This window comes from Felis catus, chromosome A1 (assembly GCF_018350175.1).
Source record: "Felis catus isolate Fca126 chromosome A1, F.catus_Fca126_mat1.0, whole genome shotgun sequence".
Lineage (NCBI taxonomy): Eukaryota > Metazoa > Chordata > Mammalia > Carnivora > Felidae > Felis > Felis catus.
In genome coordinates, this window is record NC_058368.1 from 170280833 (window position 1) to 170300104 (window position 19272).

The 19272-nt window shown below is 38.0% G+C and overlaps 1 protein-coding gene across 2 annotated transcripts in view; it reads left to right on the top strand.

Annotated features, from left to right (window-relative positions):
• SLC25A46 (solute carrier family 25 member 46) overlaps positions 1-18289 on the top strand; it is a 28636-nt gene extending 10347 nt beyond the window's left edge. For both annotated transcript variants that reach the window (XM_011284939.4, XM_011284932.4), the window contains exons 6-8: positions 4428-4484; positions 5728-5785; positions 15925-18289. In XM_011284939.4, the coding sequence (XP_011283241.2) occupies positions 4428-4484; positions 5728-5785; positions 15925-16503 (694 nt within the window). In that variant the 3' untranslated portion in view covers positions 16504-18289. The remainder of the gene's footprint in view (positions 1-4427; positions 4485-5727; positions 5786-15924) is intronic.
• Positions 18290-19272: the final 983 nt, after the last annotated feature.

The window sequence follows — 19272 nt, forward strand, 5'->3', positions numbered from 1 at the left end:
AAGGATCTGTGAAAATGTTAAAGGTTTAGGAACAGTGTCCCTAATAAAATAACACATAAACTGACATCTGAATGGTGATTAGGAGGCTGAGGCCCATTTGTGTGAAGACACTGTCACAAGGAGAACATGGAGAATTCGGGTAATTAAGAGAAAGCTCAAATGGCTGAAGCTCAGAGAGCAAAAGAGAGAGCAGTGTGACAGAATGCTGAAGAGGGAGGTGAGACCCAAGTGTATGACGTTTAGGCCACTTTAAGAATATTGAAGCGTTTTAGGTCAATGACATGACCTAAAGACATGAAGAGAGGTCAGTGACATTATCGGATTTATGTTTTTAAAGGATCATTGCAAATGGAGATGAAAATATTATAGGAGGACCAAACTAGGTAAAAGGATACATATTCACATGCTATAACATTAATCTAGGTGACAAATAATGGTAGCTCAGACCATTGGGTGGCGTCTTCTGAGATAGATCTAAGTGGATACTTTTGCAATATATTTAGGTAAAACTGATGGAACTTGGTGATAGACTAGGGATGGTAGGTGATAGAGGAGGAGCTATCCTCAATGACTTCTAGGATTTTGGCTTATGTAACTAGATGTCAAATAAAGCCATTCTCGGAAGTACAGCATATTTTTTTATTTAATTCTAACTTTTTTGGAGCAGGGTTGACCTTTCTTAGGGGAAAGCTTAGTCATAGCAGACAAGGAAGCAAAGCAGTAACCCAAAGTGATTCACAGATTTGATTCACATGAGAGGAATGAGCTTTGGGGCTCTCCTAGACTGAAGTGCCTTAACTGCACAGTGATCAGGAGATAGAACAAGTGAGACAGTATGGATTCACCAATATTTACATTTTTATACTCATTTTGATCCATCTGAGAGAAAAAGAACAAATCTGTAGTGTCCATTAAGTCATCAAGCTTAGAGTTTTGCAGTATTACTTCTTAAAAAAAAAAGTATATATAACTCAGGATCATCATCTGTGATCTCTTTCTTTATCTAGTGCCCAGATCCCTCCCTTGTCCTCCCATAGATCTTCTCCAAGGTGGAGTGAGTGAGACTATGTGTTACTCTACCCTGAAGTACCCTTTACTTTCCTGTAGGATTTCTCATATTCATGTAAGGACCACCTGTAACCAAGATTACCTGTGTAGTTCAGTCTTTCACAAAACCCATTTGGTTGATCTCCAACTTCATTTGACTCATTATTTGTAGTTTTACCAATATAAATACCTAGCAGTTTCTGCTTATGTTATCTGTTTCTTTTAACCATTCCTCTGAATTCACTAACTTTGAACATACTCTGTTTTAAACACAATGAAATCTTTCACCAATTAGGAGATTTCCCTTTGATTAACAGTTTCTAGTTGGGGAACACAGTAGAGTCTAAGAGTAGGAAAGAAAGATCATAAGCTTGATATTGGACAAGTTCATTTTTAGATGCTTTGCCATATCCAGGGAGAGTTATCAGGAGACAGATGATACACATGGTTGATACAGAGAAATTTAAACTGAAGGTAATCGATTTGGGAGGTTTTTGAAGCCATCATCTTGGATGACATTGCCTTAGGAAGGAGCATAATATATAAAATAAGAAGAGGGCCTTTTCATTTAGGAACTCTAGAATAGGTGGCTGGACTAAGAAAATACTTCAGCAAAGGAGTCAAAAGTAGAGATTAGAAGGGAGGAGAAAAATCCAGAAGATTGTGGTGGGATAGTGGAATACAGGGACAGTGGGCTTCAAGAAGGAGGGAAGAACCTGGGGGCTGATGGCCATTGAAAGGGCAAATTAGGTATATACAACATCCAGTGTTTATCACAATCCTTAATACCTATCCTCCTGCCCACTTCCCCTCCAGCAACCCTCAGACTTAAAAATGTCCATTGGATTTAGTGGCATGGAGGTAATGGGGACCTTGACAAGAGCTGTTTTTGTAAAATAATGGAGTAGAAGCCAATTTGGAGTGGGTTCAGGGGTGAGTGGGGAGCTTAGGATGTGGAAATAGCAAGTTTAGAAAGTTGGCTGTGCAGAGGAAAGGTGAAGAGAAGTAGCTGAAAGATGGGTTTGGTTGAGGGAAGATTTTTTTTTTAGGAGGTCAGCTGTCTGAACATATGAAAATAAGAGATAATGGTAAGTAAAGGCTATTTAAAAATAGAGTTATTTAAAATTCTGTTGCTTTTGTATATTGATTATGCATGGGAACATGTATATCAATCTCTCAGATGGAGAACTATTTTAAGAAAAAGCAAGTCATTTCTCTTAATTTTGTTGCTCTTTTTCAAGGGGAGGTTTTGCTTGTGAAAATAGTGAGTTAAATATATTTACTCATCTTCTGGTATTTCTGGTAATGAAATAGAAAGAAGTGTAATCACAAGTAGATTTTTATACTACTGTCTTTCTTGAAGCATTTAAATGTGCTAATTTAGATTTCTAGAGCTGTGGCAATAAGTTTACCCACAGATACATACTTGATTCTAAATTTCATTTTCCCCATTTTTACTAGTCTTATTAATGTTAAGAATTGGCAATAGTGATTCGTATTGTATTCAAAGGTGAAGTAGCCCAGTCCTTACAGAAATACAGATCACAGACCCATCTGTCTATAATGTTAATGATGATTTCATCCTTAAAATCAACGTTATAATCCCCTTTGATACTTTTTGAGGCCATGATAAGAGTAATAGCAGTGCCCTGATGATTTACAAACCATGTAGCATATATTGTTTTACAATCAGAAAGTCTCTGTCAAAAACTGGGAAGCTTCATCTTTTTTATATTTTTCATCTAAATCACTGGTGGTCATCTCAGCTATATTTTTCTGCGGCTGTTCAGGCCTAATATAATAGTCTTAGTATTAATTTAATCAGAATGTGACCCAGAAACCTCTCTAAGGTCTTCTTAATCAGAGGTGGTTGGGCTGTTTTCTAAAAGTTTTTCTGCAAATCTTTCATTTTCTTAAAAAGTCCACATACCACCTATGTTATAATTGTATGGACTTTGTTTTTAGAAGACTTATTAGTGATTATTTTCTACACCTTTAAATATAAAATATATTTATTTCCTACCTCCTTATATTCACTCCTTTCAAATAGAAAATGTTTTCTCGGCTTCCTGCCGTGGCCGTGGTACAGCGGGTGCCCATTCCCTCAGGGGAATGGGTCACATTGTGATTAAATTAATACTAAGACTATTATATTAGGCCTGAACAACCACAGAAAAATATGGCTGAAATGACCACCAATGATTTAAATGAAAAATATAAAAAAGATGAACTGCGGACAGCAGTTTTCCTTGTTTCATGCTTTATTTTGACATGGCAAACCCCTTCTTGTTCTCCTGCCTCGCCCCCTTCTCCCCGTCTCCTGTCCCTCTCTCTGCCTTCTCATTTTATTCTGCCTCCTCACTGACTTTCCCTTTTGCTCTCATTCCATATTCTTTTCTCCTTTTTGACTTTTCTCTTGAAACAGCTTTCTCCTTTTTTGTTTTTGTAGCTCACCTCTCGTCTTCTTCTTTTTCCTTTTCTGGTTTCCACGGGTAACCTCAATAGCAGGAAGCACACAGTCCTCAACCTTACTTCCAGACCAGGTGTTTTGCCTGTCTCCTGATCATGTCCCCGTGGGTCTTCTTACCTTCATTTGTCTCATAAGTAAAACAAATCGGACCACCACTGTTCTGCCTACGTCACAGGATGCCTTCTTGTATCAAATGAGATGAGAGGCAGTGCTGGCAGAGTGTGCAGACTTCAAGTCCCAGAGACCTGGGTTTAGAACCCAGTTCCACCACTAAGTAGTTGTATGGCTTTGGGTGAGTTATGAATCCTCTCCGAGCTTATTTCCTCATCGATGAAATGGGGATAACAGGGTCATTGTGAGAGTCAGAAATAATTCACGCAAAGCACTTTGCACAGTGCCTGGCATACAGTAGGTCACACAATTAATGTCATCAGAGTAAGGCAAGACGCTGTGGAAACTCAGTGCTACGCAAAGGTTGTGTCATTCATTCTGCATTACAGTTACTTGATTTTATTTTGTTTTTAAATTCTCATTCTTAGTTATTTTTTAAAGCTTTTTCTTCCTTTAGCCTATTCATTGTCTCCTCCTCTCCCCAACAATTCTTTCTTCCTCAGCCTGTCATTTTTATATCTCCTTCTTTAAGTTTTCATATTATTTTTTATAATCAGTTATAGCTCTTTGTCCTCTGTCAGCCACTTCCTGCAGCACATAGAAAAACAGCTGGGATTTTTTTTTTCTTTTTAAACCAACATAATTGTTTAAGTGTGTGCCAGAAAGGAAAATGTTTACATTAGAATATATTTCTCCTACAGATTTTTTTTAATTAAAATCGATTACCTTTTTGAAAATCAGGCTGATTCAAGGTGTTTCAAATAACATGGCTTTTGTTTTATTCAAATTTATTTTTTAGAGAGATTTCACATAAATGGAATCCTAAACAAATAGGAGAACACCTTCTACTGAAATCGTAAGTATCAAAAGTGGCACTAATATTGAAAATTTCCATTAATTTTTATAGTGTTAGAACTGAAAAAAAATCTTAGTATGGTGAAGAAAGAGCAATAAGATATTTGTGGGACTAGAACTTCAAAAGGCAAATAACAGGAATGAACGAAGAATAAAATCCTGAAATACATACATTATCTTTAAAATAAATCTTTCTAATTTGAAAGGCTGAAATCACAACCTAATTTTTATCTGTGTTCTTAGGAAGTTAGCAAAGGTCTTCAGTTTGTTTAACCCAAATTGCCAGAAAAATTATCATTTAATTATTAAGCAGAGACAAAAATTTATCTGTAAAGTGATGAGCAAATTCAAACCTTAGCGTTATTAAAATGTAGTCCTAAAGTCACTTAGTGATTTTACAACACTGACCATTTTTGTAGTTTAGAATTTTACCCTTCACTTTTTAATTTTTTTTGAAGATTGTGAATTGGAAATCCCCCAGCTTGCTGGCTCCCTCTGTGGGACATTCCAGCACATTATTACTTAGGATGTTCCATTCACCTTGAAAACTACTACTTGCCAGGACCTGGCCCCATAGGGTTAGGTAAGTCCCACCTTGATATTATTTTAAATAACTATATTTTGCAGGCTTGCAAAGTTGTAATATTACTATGTCTAATTAGTGGTGATAAGAAACAACTTTGCAAAGCTGTACAATATTGTTTTTTGATAATAAAAGGGGACTTGACTCACCATTGAAGACTGGCTTAGCTCTGCTGGGTGGGAAATCTGGGAATGGATAATGAGAATATATAGGATAATAGCAGAACAGTTTACTTGTTCAAATGTCACTAAAAAGGCAGACAATGGAATGGATCCCTCATCCTAACTTCTAAGTATCAGATTTATAGGCTACATTGGCTATGTGCAGGTAGACAACAAGGCTACATTAGCTATGTGCAGGTTGGACAGTGAATCGTAACTAAGCATACGTTTTACTGGTTTAAAATAAAATCTGTTTTCCTTGCAGCCTTTCCCTGTGTAAAATTTAATACTTAAATTTTCATTGCCAGCTGTTGAATAAGGCATCTTATAGATATTAATAGTTGAAGTAGATACTAACAGGCTATAGATATTAATTGTTGAAACCCTTAAATATATTCAGGCTTGAATATAAATTATGCTGATATATTACAGTCGATACTAAACATGTAGTGGAAGCATGTGGTTTCCGTGTACTGATAAATTTGTTTTAATTTCTACAGCCTCACTTACATGGTGGCAATGCCTTTTTACTCAGCAAGTCTGATTGAAACAGTACAGGTGAGCTACTCTTCGTTGTCATTTTTTAGTTAAAAACATTTTTTGGAATACTCAATATATTATTTATATCAGATTCTGATTGTATACCAGACAAACTTAAGACAGTATCCTTTTAAAATTTGTATCTCACAGATACCACACATATCTCAGAGATTATATTCTAGGCACACTGTTGGTGTGGATCTTTCCTTTGCACACTTACTTCACACTTGTAGTTTTAATTTTTTATCCTTTCAATAGGCAGCTGTACTCTTCATTCAACTGTCTCAGACCCCAGCCTATGACTTACTCCGATTACAAAGAACCTATAGGGGTTGTTCTGTTTTGTTTTTTCAACCTTTTAAGACACTTAATGTACAACTCAAATGCTTATGGCTTGTCACTGGACAGTAAATTGCTAATTACCTGAGCATAAAACATGCTGGAGAATCATCCTAACAGTGATCAGGTCGTCCCATTTGTAGTCTACTAACAGTATTCTTTTTAAGTATGCCTTTTAAGGAACATTTGATGCCATGGCATGTTAAGTACTACAGAGCTAAAGCAGTCTCCTGTCAGCATTTTACAGCGTTTTACCATTTCTAACCACATGGTGGTGCTTCAAACACATTGTATTAATGTACTTCTTTTATTTATTTATTTATTTATTTATTTATTTATTTATTTATTTATTTATTTATTTATTTATTTAATTTAAATTCAACTTAGTTAACATACAGTGTAGTCTTGGCTTCAGGAGTAGAACCAGTGCTTCATCTCTTACATATGACACCCAGTGCTCGTCCCAACAGATGCCCTTCTCAATGCCCATCACCCATCTAACCCATCCCCCAACCCACCTCTCATCTAACAACCCCCAGTTTGTTCTCTGTATTTAAGAGTCTCTTATGGTTTGCCTCCCTCTGTATGTTAATCTTATTTTCCTTCCCTTCCTCATGTTCATCTGTTTGGTTTCTTAAATTCCACATTTGAGTGAACTCATACATTTATCTTTCTCTGACTGACTTACTTCCTTCAGCATAATATAGTGTAGTTCCATCCACATTGTTGCAAATGGCAAGATATCATTCTTTTTGATCGCCAAGTAATATGCCAATGCGTATATACACCATATCTTCTTTATCTATTCATCAGTTGATGGACATTTGGGCTCTTTCCATAATTTGGCTCCGGATAGTGCTGCTATAAACATTGTGATGCATGTGCCCCTTTGAATCAGCATTTTTGTATCATTTGGATAAAGTCCTATTAGTGCAATTGCTGGGTCATAGGGTTTTTCTATTTTTAATTCTTTGAGGAACCTCCGTACTGTTTTCCAGTGTGGCTGCACCAGTTTGTATTCCCACCAACAGTACAAAAGGGTTCCCTTTTCTCTGAATCCTTGTCAACATATTTTGTTTCCTGAAGTTGTTCATTTTAGCCATTCTGACAAGTGTGAAGTGTTATCTCATTGTGGTTTTGATTTGTATTTCCCTGATGATGAGTGATGTTGAGCATCTTTTCATGTGTCTGTTAGCCATCTGAATATTTTCTTGAAGAGTCTATTCATGTCCTCTGCCCATTTCTTCAATGGATTATTTGTATTTTGGGTGTTAAGCTTGGTAAGTTCTTTATAGATTTTGGATACTAACCCTTTATCTGATACATCATTTGCAAATATCTTCTCCCATTCTGTCAGTTGCCTTTTAGTTTTGTTGATTGTCCTTTGCTGTGCAGAAGCTTTTTATCTTGATGAGGTCCTAGTAGTTCATTTTTGCTTTCATTTCCCTTGCCTCCAGAGACATGGCAAATAAGAAGTTACTGTGGTCGAGGTCAAAGAGGTTGCTGCCTCTTTTCTCCTCTATGATTTTGATGGTTTCCTGTCTTGCATTTAGGTCTTTCATCCATTTTGAATTTATTTTTGTGTACTGTGTACGAAAGTAGTCCCATTTCATTCTTCATGTCGCTGTCCAGTTCTCCCAGCACCATTTGCTAAAGAGACTGTCTTTTTTTCCATTGGATATTCTTTCCTGCTTTGTTGAAGCTTAGTTGGCCATATGTTTGTGGGTCCATTTCTGGGTTCTCTGTTCTATTCCTTTGGTCTATATGTCTGTTTTTATGCCAATACTTGTCTTGATGATTACAGCTTTGTAATACAGCTTGAAGTCTGGAATTGTGATACCTCCAGCTTTGGTTTTCTTTTTCAGGATTGCTTTGGCTATTCAGGGTCTTTTCTGGTTCCATACAAATTTTAGGATCATTTGTTCAAGCTCTGTGAAGAATGCTGGTGTTATTTTGATAGAGGTTGCATTGAATGTGTATATTGCTTTGGGTAGTGTTGACAATTTAACAATATTTGTCCTTCCATGAGCATGGATTATTTTTCCATTTCTTTGTGTCTTTTTCAATTTCTTTTATAAGCTTTCTATAGTTTTTAGCATCTAGAACTTTTACCTCTTTAGTTAGGCTTATTCGTAGGTATCTTACGGTTTTTGGTGCAATTGTAAATGGGACTGATTCCTTGATATCTCTTTCTGCTGCTTCATTTTTGGTGTATAGAAATGCAACCGATTTTTGTACATTGATTTTATATCCTGTGACTTTACTGCTCTAGTAGTTTTTTGTTGGAATCTTTGGGTTTTCCCAGTCAAGCGAGCATCCTGCCATCTGCGAAGAGTGAAAGTTTGATTTCCTCCTGGCCAATTTGGATGCTTTTTATTTCTTTTTGTTGTCTGATTGCTGAGGCTAGGACTTAACAGTACTATGTTGAACAACAGTGATGACAGTGGACATCCTTGTCGTGTTCCTGACCTTAGGGGGAAAGCTCTCAGATTTTCCCCATTAAGGATGATGTTAGCTGTGGGTCTTTCATATATGGCTTTTATGATTTTAAGGTGTGTTCCTTCTATCTCTGCTTACTTGTATACTTGCTCTTTATCAAGAAACGATACTGTATTTTGTCAAATGCTTTTTCTGCATCTATTGAAAGGATTGTTTGGTTCTTATTCTTTCTTTTATTAATGTGATGTATCACGTTGATTGATTTGCAAATATTGAACCAGCCCTGGAAGCCCAAGAATAAATCCCACTTGATCATGGTGAATAATTCTTTTGATGTACTGTTGAATTTGATTTGCTGGTATCTTGTTGAGAATTTTTGCATCCAGTTTCATCAGTGATAGTGGCTTATAAGTCTCCTTTTTAGTGGGTCTTTGTCTGGTTTTGGAATCAAGGTGATGGTGGCTTCATAGAATGAGTTTGGAAGTTTTCCTTCCCTTTCTGTTTTTTAGAACAGTTGAGGAAAATAGGTATTAGGTCTTCTTTAAATATCTGGTAGAATTCCCTGGGAAGCCATGAGGCCCAGGACTTTTGTTTTGGGGGAGATTTTTGATAACCGCTTCAATTTCTTTGCTGGTTTTGGGCCTGTTCAAATTTTCTGTTTCTTCCTGTTTGAGTTTTGGTAGTGTATGAGTGTCTAGGAATTTGTCCATTTCTTCCAGATTGTCCTATTTATTGGCATATAATTTTAAATAGTATTCTCTTATAATTGTATTTCTGTGGTGTTGATTGTGATCTCTCCTCTTTCATTTGTGATTTTATCTATTTGGGTCCTTTTATCTGAGTTATTTCCCTTCTTCTGCTGGCTTTAGGCTTTATTTGCTGCTCCTTTTCTAGCTCCTTTAGGTGTTGTGTATTTGGGACCCTTCTTGCTTCTTGAGATAGGCCTGAATTGCAATGTATTTTTCTCTTAGCACTGCCTTTGCTGTATCCCAAAGGGTTTGGACTGTCAGTTTTTATTTTCATTGACTTCCATGTATATTTTAATTCCTTCTGTAATTTCCTGATTAATCCATTCATTCTTTAGTAGAATGTTCTTTAACTCTATGTATTTGAGGCCTTTCCACATTTTTTCTTGTGATTAGGTTTCATAGTTTTGTGATCTGAAAACATGCATGGTATGATCTAAATCTTTTTGTACTTGTTGAGGGCTGATTTGTGACCCAATAAGTGATCTATTCTGGAGAATGTTCCATGTGCACTTGAGAAGAATGTGTATTCTGCTGCTTTAGGATGAAATGTTCTGAATATATCTCTTAAGTCCATCTGGTCCAGTGTGTCATTAGTAGCCATTGTTTCTTTGTTGATTTTCTGCTTAGATAATCTGTCCATTGTTGTAAGAAGAGTACTAAATTCTCCTATAATTATGGTATTATTATCAATAAGTTTGCTTATGTTTGTGATTGTTTTATGTATTGGGGTGCATACAAGTTGGGGGCATAAATATTTATAATTGTTAGCTCTTCTCAATGATTAGACCTCTTAATTGTAATATAATGCCCTTCTTTATCTCTTGTTACAGCCTTTGTTTTAAAATCGAGTTTGTCTGGGGTGCCTGGGTGGCTCTGTTGGTTAAGGATCTGACTTCAGCTCAGGTCATGATCTTGCAGTCTATGAGCTCAAGCCCCACGTCGGGCTCTATGCTGACAGCTCAGAGCCTGGAGCCTAATTTGGATTCTGTGTCTCCCTCTATTTCTGCTCCTCCCCCACATTCATTCATTCATTCATCCTCTTTCTCTCTCTCTCTCTCAAAAATAAATAAATAAACATTTTTTTAAAGATTAAAATAGAGTGTCTGATAGAAGTATGGCTACTTTGGCTTTCTTTTGTTCTACATTAGCATGATAGATGGTTTTCCATCTCTTCACTTTCAGTGTGCAGGTTTACTCAAGTCTGAAATGAGTCTTTTGTAGGCAGCACGTAAATGGATCTTGTTTTCTTAATCCATTCTGATATCCTTTATCTTTGATTGGAGCAGTTAGTCCATTTACACTCAGAGTGATTATTGAAAGATACAAATTTAGTGCCATTGTGTTATCTGTGGATTTCATGTTGATTTGGATGTTCTCTGGTCCTTTTTAGTCTTTGCTGCTTTCCACTCACAGAATCCTCCTTAGAATTTCTTGCAGGGCTGGTTTAGTGGTCATGAACTCCTTTAGTTTTTGTTTGGGAAAGTTTGTCTCTCCTTCTATTCTGAATGCCAGCCTTGCCGGATAAAGGATTCTTGGCTGCCTATTTCTCCTATTCAGCACATTGAATATTTTCTGCCAGTCCCTTCTGGCCTGCCAAGTTTCAGTGGACAGGTCTGCTACTGGACCCTTATGTGTCTATCCTGGTAGGTAAAGCACCTTTTGTCCCTAGCTGCTTTCAGAATTCTCTCTCTTTATATTTGGAAGGTTTCACTGACATGTCATGGGATTGACCTGTTTTTGTTGTGTTTGAAGGGAGTTCTCTGTGCTTCTTGGACTTGGATGTCTGTTTCCTTCCCCAGATTAGGGAAGTTCTCAATTATTTGTTCAGATAAATCTTCTGCCCCTTTTTCTTGCTCTACTTCTGGGACTCCTATGATATGGATATTGTTTGGTTTCATGGAATCACTTAGTTCTCTAATTCTCCCCTCATGATCTAATAATTTCCTTTCCTTCTTTTTTTCAGCTTCACTATTTTCTATAATTTTATCTTCTATTTCACGTATCCTCTCCTCTGCTTCTTCATTTCTTGCTGTCACCATATCTAGTTTTTTTTGCATCTCAATTATAGCATTTTCTAATTCATGACTATTTCTTAGGTTTTTGGTCTGCAGCAAAGGTTTCTCTGGTGTCTTCTCTGCTTTTTTCTAAGCCCATCTATTAGTCATATGACTTTTGTTCTAAATTATTGTTCAAATATTTTGTTTCTGTTTTGAGCAAGTATCTGGCTTGATTTCTTCTTGACCTTTCTTTTGGGGAGAATTCATCGGTCTTGCCATTTTGGCTAAGTTTCTGTCTTTTGTGTGTCTTACAAGCTTGTTATGTGTCCTGCACCTAAGAGTACTGCTACATGAAAAAGGAATTGCACACAGTCCAGGGCCTGGCACTCCAGGAAGTGTGTCTGGTATATGTTGCATGCACTCTGCTGTTGCATTTTGGCTGCTCTATCCCACTTGTCAGTCCTCTACAGAGCTCCACCTTGCTGGCAGTGGTGGACTGTTTGGACCTTTAACTAGGTGTGCAGTGATTTGTTTGTTGAGGTAGCATGGGGAAAAAAAAAAGTGTGGGGGAGCCTGATCCCATAAAAAGAGAAAAAGGAAAGGGGAGAAAAGGAAGCCAAACAGAGAATCAAAAAACCATAAGCCTGATTCCAAAGAAAGAGGGAGAAAAAAAATGAAGAAAAATAAGCAGAAGAAAGGAGAACAGAACAAGAATAAATTTTTTTAAAAAGCCTGATCAAAAAATATATATAATAAGAAATGACAAAAAACTAATCAGAAACTGTGACCCTGATTCCAAAGAAAAAAAGAAGCAGAAGGAAAGAAAGAGAGGAAAAAGAAAAAAAAAGTCTGTTGGTTCCTGGGGCTGGTGGCTATGCTGGTCTGGAAGAGAGGCCGGCTGCATTGGGTCAGTCAGTCTTGCCCCAGTAAATAAGCAGTTGCCAGACGTGGAGGGGCAGAATTTGGGTTGCTCTCTGAAGTCCCAGCATTTTGGTATTGGAGGAAAGATGGCATCACCCCAATCTCTCGTTCTTGGACTGGGGATCTCAACCCCTGCAGTTCAGGCAGCCCTTAAAGAATAGCGAGGACCGTCAGCTTACCCTGCACCTCAGTCATCCTGAGCCTTTCCTTTGGCACTCGGCTGGGATTCAAAACCTGATGTCTTGAAGGACCTGGCACCATGTGAGTCCACTCCCATCCTCTGGAGTAGAGCCTCTCCACCCAGCTGATGAAAGGCCTTTGGCTGACTCCTGCGGGGTCTTTTGTCCTTGGGGAGCCAATAAGCCCTTTTCCGAAAGTACTCCAGGAAGTGGACTGTTCTCTCCCAGTGCACCCCGAAATTGCCACACCACACTATGCGCTCCAGGGCCAGCTCTCTCCTCTCTAGGAGCATGGCCCATGGCTCCGCTCCAGACAAAGTTGTGCACTTCCTGAACCTTGGAGTTTCAGCTCCAAAGCCTGTTTGCGAACAAAGAACTGGGACACTCCGTGCTTTTCTCTGCCCAGTCCATAGTCCAGAGAGGTTTTCCTCTTGTGCTAACTTGATGCCACACTTTTACAGCCCCTCTCTCTTTCTCTCTTTTTTGTTTCTCCACAGAAAGGGTTCCTTCTCCTCCATAGCTCTGCCGCTTTATCTCCCCCATTCACATACACACACATAAGTCCTGCCGAGCTGTTTCCCTCCAACCGTGGAGATCCTTCTGCCACTCCGCAGATTGATTTCCTGGGTGTTCCAAGTGATCTGACCTCAATACAGCTGTGTTTGGGGGACAAGGAAAATCCAGGTCCCCCTACTTCTCTGCCATGTTAACTCTCCCCAGAAGGTTACCTGTTGAAATGAATGTGGGAGAAAGGTGACATCCAAGGTCCCCTCCAACCTCAGTCTTGTTCACTGGATCAACCTAGCACCGATTATAGGACCAGAAGAAGAGCCAAACCCACTCAGTGTCCCTGTGAAAGCTTCTCTTGGTTGGCCATAGAGCAGGTGCCAGAAGGCAGGTTGGTGGGGCAGTGGGCAGAAGGAGAGGGCTGATAGCCCTGAGGAAACTTACGACGATGGCCACTGAGCAGGTGCAAGACAGTGTCAGGGGGTGGAAGGTAGGGGTATAATGGGGAGGCAGGGGTCCAGTGGTAAGGACAGAGTGTACAGTGAAAAGGAGCCTGGGCAGCAAACGGGGCCTGGCTGTGCAGTGTATTAATGTACTTCCTACACTTAAAACTATAAGATGAAGATAGTTTTAACTCCAATTAATTGTATACCGCCTATTTTCTGTCTCCAACACTAGGTCCTCTGGCTTATTTTTTGTCTTCAGTGTGTATGGATTTCCTCTCTATAAAAACCTTACTGGATCAGCCTTTGCTTTTCTAATTACTCTTTTCCACTTATCCATAAGATGGGAATAGTATTTTAATAACAGTTAAAACAATGAGATGAGTTGTCTATGTAAAGTGCCCAGCTCGCTGTAAGTTAGTTTGGTTTTTTTACCCAATATCCAGCCCCTGCTTTCCCTTGCTCTGGGTTTCACCTGGAACTCCTTTTGACTCCTTTTGTCTGGTTTTTCTAAAAGTCTATCTTCTTAGAGTATTTCTCTCTTGAACGTTTTCCTCTTCCTTCAATAACCTCTTTGCCATCTCTTCTCCTGCCTTCCAAGGTGTAACCTTTTTATCCTGTATTCTCTGCTTTTTATCCTATATTCACTATCTGGTAGAACTCATTTATTCTCATGAATCATTTTAACTCTAATCTCTAGCTGAATTAAATCATCTCCATCTCAAACTCATGTAAACAGTCTCATCTTATTACCCTGACAATTAGCTTCTTTTTGAGCCTCTTCTCCTTTTCTGCTAGTGGTACTATTGTTGTCTTTACCCTGAAGACTTAAAATTTTAGTTTTAATTTTAAGGAGTCTTGATTTTTATGTTTCTGTCATCCTTTATAACCAATCAGACATACGTCTTTTTCTGACTTTAGCAAGTGTCTGAGATTTGTCAGTTTCTTCCCACTATGAGGCAACCATTATCCTTTCAATGAATGCCACATCCTCAGATTACTACATTAGCTTCTCTCTTCCTACTCCGTTCATGTTCAGTGTTTTTTTTCCCCTTCTGGGGACCCAGCTCAGATTTCCGAGAATACTTTTTCCCTTGAAAATATACATTTATTGGGGCACCTGGGTGGCGCAGTCGGTTAAGCGTCCGACTTCAGCCAGGTCACGATCTCACGGTCCGTGAGTTCGAGCCCCGCGTCAGGCTCTGGGCTGATGGCTCAGAGCCTGGAGCCTGTTTCTGATTCTGTGTCTCCCTCTCTCTCTGCCCCTCCCCCGTTCATGCTCTGTCTCTCTCTGTCCCAAAAATAAATAAACGTTGAAAAAGAAAAAAGAAAATATACATTTATATATAGATCTCCTGTAGAACTTCTCCTGAAGCCCTTAAATATGAACTTAGTAGTGATCTATTGTCTTCATTAAAAATCCCTGATCTAGCCGCTGCATCTTTTTTTTTTTTAATTTTTTTTTTCAACGTTTATTTATTTTTAGGACAGAAAGAGACAGAGCATGAACGGGGGAGGGGCAGAGAGAGAGGGAGACACAGAATCGGAAACAGGCTCCAGGCTCTGAGCCATCAGCCCAGAGCCCGACGCGGGGCTCGAACTCACGGACCGCGAGATCGTGACCTGGCTGAAGTCGGACGCTTAACCGACTGCGCCACCCAGGCGCCCCTAGCCGCTGCATCTTAAAGTCATTCTGAACACTCCTGCCATTGTTCTCAAGTTGCAGTGCTTATACCCTTTTGCTAATTAAAGATCTGTGTTGAATCATCTTTCCTAAGATCAGTTGTAGAAAGGCAGAGACGTTGTAGATGATAATGACTAACATTTACTGAGTGCCTCTGGAAGCCAGGCCTTTTTTCCTTTAATATGTCCAGCAATCATGTGCATAAAACCTAGGTAGTACTAATCCCATTTTTATAGAATGGGCAACTGATTCTTAGGAGAACTAACTTGCCCAAAGTTATATAAGCAGTAGGTAGTGGATGCAGGGTTTAAACCTGTACTTAAGAATTCCAAGCATCAGGGGTGCCTGGGTGGCTCAGTCTGTTAAGTGTTTGACTCTTGGTTTCGGCTCAGGTCATGATCTCACAGTTCATGGGTTCAAGGCCCACATTGAGCTGTACCCTGACTGCGCAGAGCCTGCTTGGGATTCTTTCTCTCCCTCTCTCTCTGCCCCTCACAGTCTCTCTCTCAAAATACATAAATAAACATTTTAAAAAAAAAAAAAAAAGCAAAACTCCAAGCACCATACAAACTCTTTAGATGTCCACTAGCTGTTGCTTTTCAAAATGAGTCCTAAGAACTCATTTGAGTTCTTGAGGGTGGGGGAACCACATGTGTCCTGTCCACATTTCCTCTCCTTTCCCTTCCCAAAAAGAATAGCTCCCAGCTTCACTGCTCTGTTATGGAATTTCATTTGAAAAAAGAATCTAATACCTAGGTAACACTTGAAGTTTGCAAGCCATTGGTGTTTTCCCTCTGTGGTCAATAAATTAGGATTTAAGAAGGGACCTAAAACAAATCATTTCTTGTGGCAAAATAAGCAAGTATTAATTTTTACTCATTTCATCATTTTTATTTCAGAGTGAGATAATACGAGATAACACTGGAATCTTGGAATGTGTTAAAGAAGGAATTGGAAGAGTGATGGGCCTAGGGGTGCCTCATAGCAAACGACTGCTTCCGCTTCTTTCCTTGATCTTCCCCACTGTGCTGCATGGGGTTCTGCATTACATCATCAGCTCAGCCATTCAGAAGTTTGTCCTGCTAATTCTAAAGAGAAAGACGTATAGTAGCCATCTACCTGAGAGCACTAGTCCGGTGCAGAGTATGTTGGATGCTTATTTTCCAGAACTTATTGCTAACTTTGCTGCCAGTCTTTGCTCTGATGTTATACTTTACCCATTGGAAACAGTTTTGCACCGCCTTCACATTCAAGGAACACGCACAATCATTGACAATACAGACCTTGGCTATGAAGTGCTTCCAATTAATACACAGTACGAGGGTATGAGAGACTGTATCAATACTATAAGGCAGGAGGAAGGAATGCTTGGTTTTTATAAAGGGTTTGGTGCTGTTATAATACAGTACACACTGCATGCAGCTGTTTTACAGATTACCAAAATTATTTACTCTACCCTTCTTCAAAATAGTGTGTGAGACCTCAGTTCCTGGTTAGTCTAAAAGACATAATTTGGGTACTTTGTTATGAAATTATGTGGGATAAAAGTGAAATACTGGGGGAAAGTGGATTAGAAAGTGAAACTGGAAAAAAAAAAAAAAAAGCCCATGCTGATTATATTGACCCTTCTTTTTTTAAAAGGTACAGGTATATATTTGGATGGAAAATATCCCAAATTTGAAAACTCAATGAAAGTAACACTTGTGAATTGAATTCTAGCTAATGTTGCACTCATGCTAAACTAAAAAGACCCTGGGCAGAAGCAAAAATTTGTCAGCAAACGTAAAACAATATTTCACAGAGCTAAGTTTATTCCATCTGACTTCAATATTTATTAGAAATTTATTTCACCTTCTAGATTGACATTGGTATGTCATCCTTAATCTAGTGTATAGTATCAGGATAGTTTAGCTTTAAACAAATAAACTGTGTCATCTGTGGTAAAGATGAGAAGGACTAGATTTGGCAGTGTGTAAGCAGGACTTGAAGAGTTTTAAGTTGCATTGTCCCTGTACAACTTTTTAATGGCTGAATATTTATTATATAAAGCCATTTATGTGCACACATGTAACTCGGAATTTCCTTCATCTCTATAAAGTTTCCACTCTTAGATGAGCTTATTTCATAAAATGAATACTTACTGCTTGAATATCAGAAGAAAACATTAAAAGACAAGGTACCCAAAAGATGTAAGGCAAACAACCTACTTGTCCATATCCAAACCCAGCGTTTCAATGCCAGCAACTGAAACATCCATCATATGTTTATAAAGTTTGATTTGCTTACCTAGATATGTGAATCATCAGTCTGGTTTTAGACCACTCGTAAGATAGAATAGAAAATAATCATGACAACTATTACTGTTTGCACATTTACGGATTGTGTACTGAAAGAAATGTTCCTTGCCTTATATTTCTGAATGATTTGTCTTAGAGGAGAGACAATTAAAATTCACATGGGAATTTGTGCCTCTTGCCTTTTGTATAGTCATCATTAAATAATGGCTTCAGTTTTTATTTTATTCTAGTTTTTGTTTGTAGTTTCATTCTCCAAACCAGATCTACATAAAGGGAAAAGCAAGTTTATCCTTATCACCTTTTATTTAAACTTGTTTGGATGAATAACAAAGGAAAAATAAAAACTTTAAAGGAAGTTTGTCCTTGCTTTTTATGAATGAGGAAAAGAAGTAAATCTCAAAAAATAATAAGCAAAAACATTGTTATCAGTTTGTTAAAAAAAAATCTTCCTGTTAAATTGAAGTTGGTGGGTGAGGTTCTTGTATAATAAAATAATAAGCATTTGACTGACCCAAACTTAAACATTTTAAAGTTTCATTTCCTCACATGAATGATCACAGTTTTACTACAAACTGTTTAGCACACAAACGCAGTGACTGCACTGGTGTTGTCCAATCTAGAAGGTATACAGACTGAGATTTACTTGCTAAGTGTCAGCAAAATAGTTACTTTTTGTGATTAATAGTTTTAGAACCAAAAAATGATATCCCCAAAGTGCCAAACAGTATGTAAGTAGCAATTTTCTCTACAATCTCATGTGGTAGGTGTGTATGTTTTTTTTTTTTTTAAACTATAAGTTTTCCCTTTATAAATTCCACCAAGAGGGGAAAATAAATCACCACTGATCACGTGTTGTACTTTGCAGTTAATATTTTGGGTTATGGTTTACTTTGCCTTACCTATGACACCTAAATTATTTCCAATGCTTTGAACTGCTAAATAAATTTTTAGATGTTTATAAACTGTCCAACTTCCAATCCTTTTTATTGTAATCAAGATGTTTCAAATAAGAGTAAACTTCAGAAAATACCAAGTTTCAGAAAATTTCTACAAGAACAGAATCTGAATGGAATCAAGTATTAACTAGTGAAAATCCATGAGATCCTTTAGTTAAAAATCAAATATTTCAAGATTATTTGATGGAAGTATAAAGATTCAGTTATATAAAACTGTCTCATAGAATCATTATAAGACTGATAGACTGAACTTGTGTGTACACAAGGTTGATCTTCTCTTTGGAGAAAGAATGCAAATTAAGATTGGAATGTGGTGGGGCGCCTGGGTGGTGCAGTCGGTTAAGCCTCCGACTTCAGCCAGGTCACGATCTTGCGGTCCGTGAGTTCGAGCCCCGCGTCAGGCTCTGGGCTGATGGCTCAGAGCCTGGAGCCTGTTTCCGATTCTGTGTCTCCCTCTCTCTCTGCCCCTCCCCCGTTCATGCTCTGTCTCTCTCTGTCCCAAAAATAAATAAACGTTGAAAAAAAAAATTAAAAAAAAAAAGATTGGAATGTGGCAAGTAAAATACTAATTGTTCTTACTGCCAATCCAAATTAGTTGCAATATAAAAATTCTTAAAATTCAAGAACTTAAATGCTGTCCAAATATGCTTAAATGACATTAGAAAGGAATATGTGAAATACACATTAGGCACACTCTTTCCCTTTTAAAATTTGCTTTCTTTAGCATATAGGTACCAAAGTCAAATATCCATTGGCTACATCTTTTTTAAGATGACAGTAGCTCAGAATATTTTAAAATTCAGTATGGTTAATAGTATTATGACTAAGATCCTATTAAAATGTTCCAGAGGCCCAGCGGTCCTCTTACCTAAGCCAGGGTTTGGCCATGGAGCTCAGATATGATATGCTTGCTTTACTCTGTAGGATTTCTTAATCAGAGTCAAATAGTGTGAAAGTGATTGAGTTAAAAACTGAAAAATCTGATAAATACTGA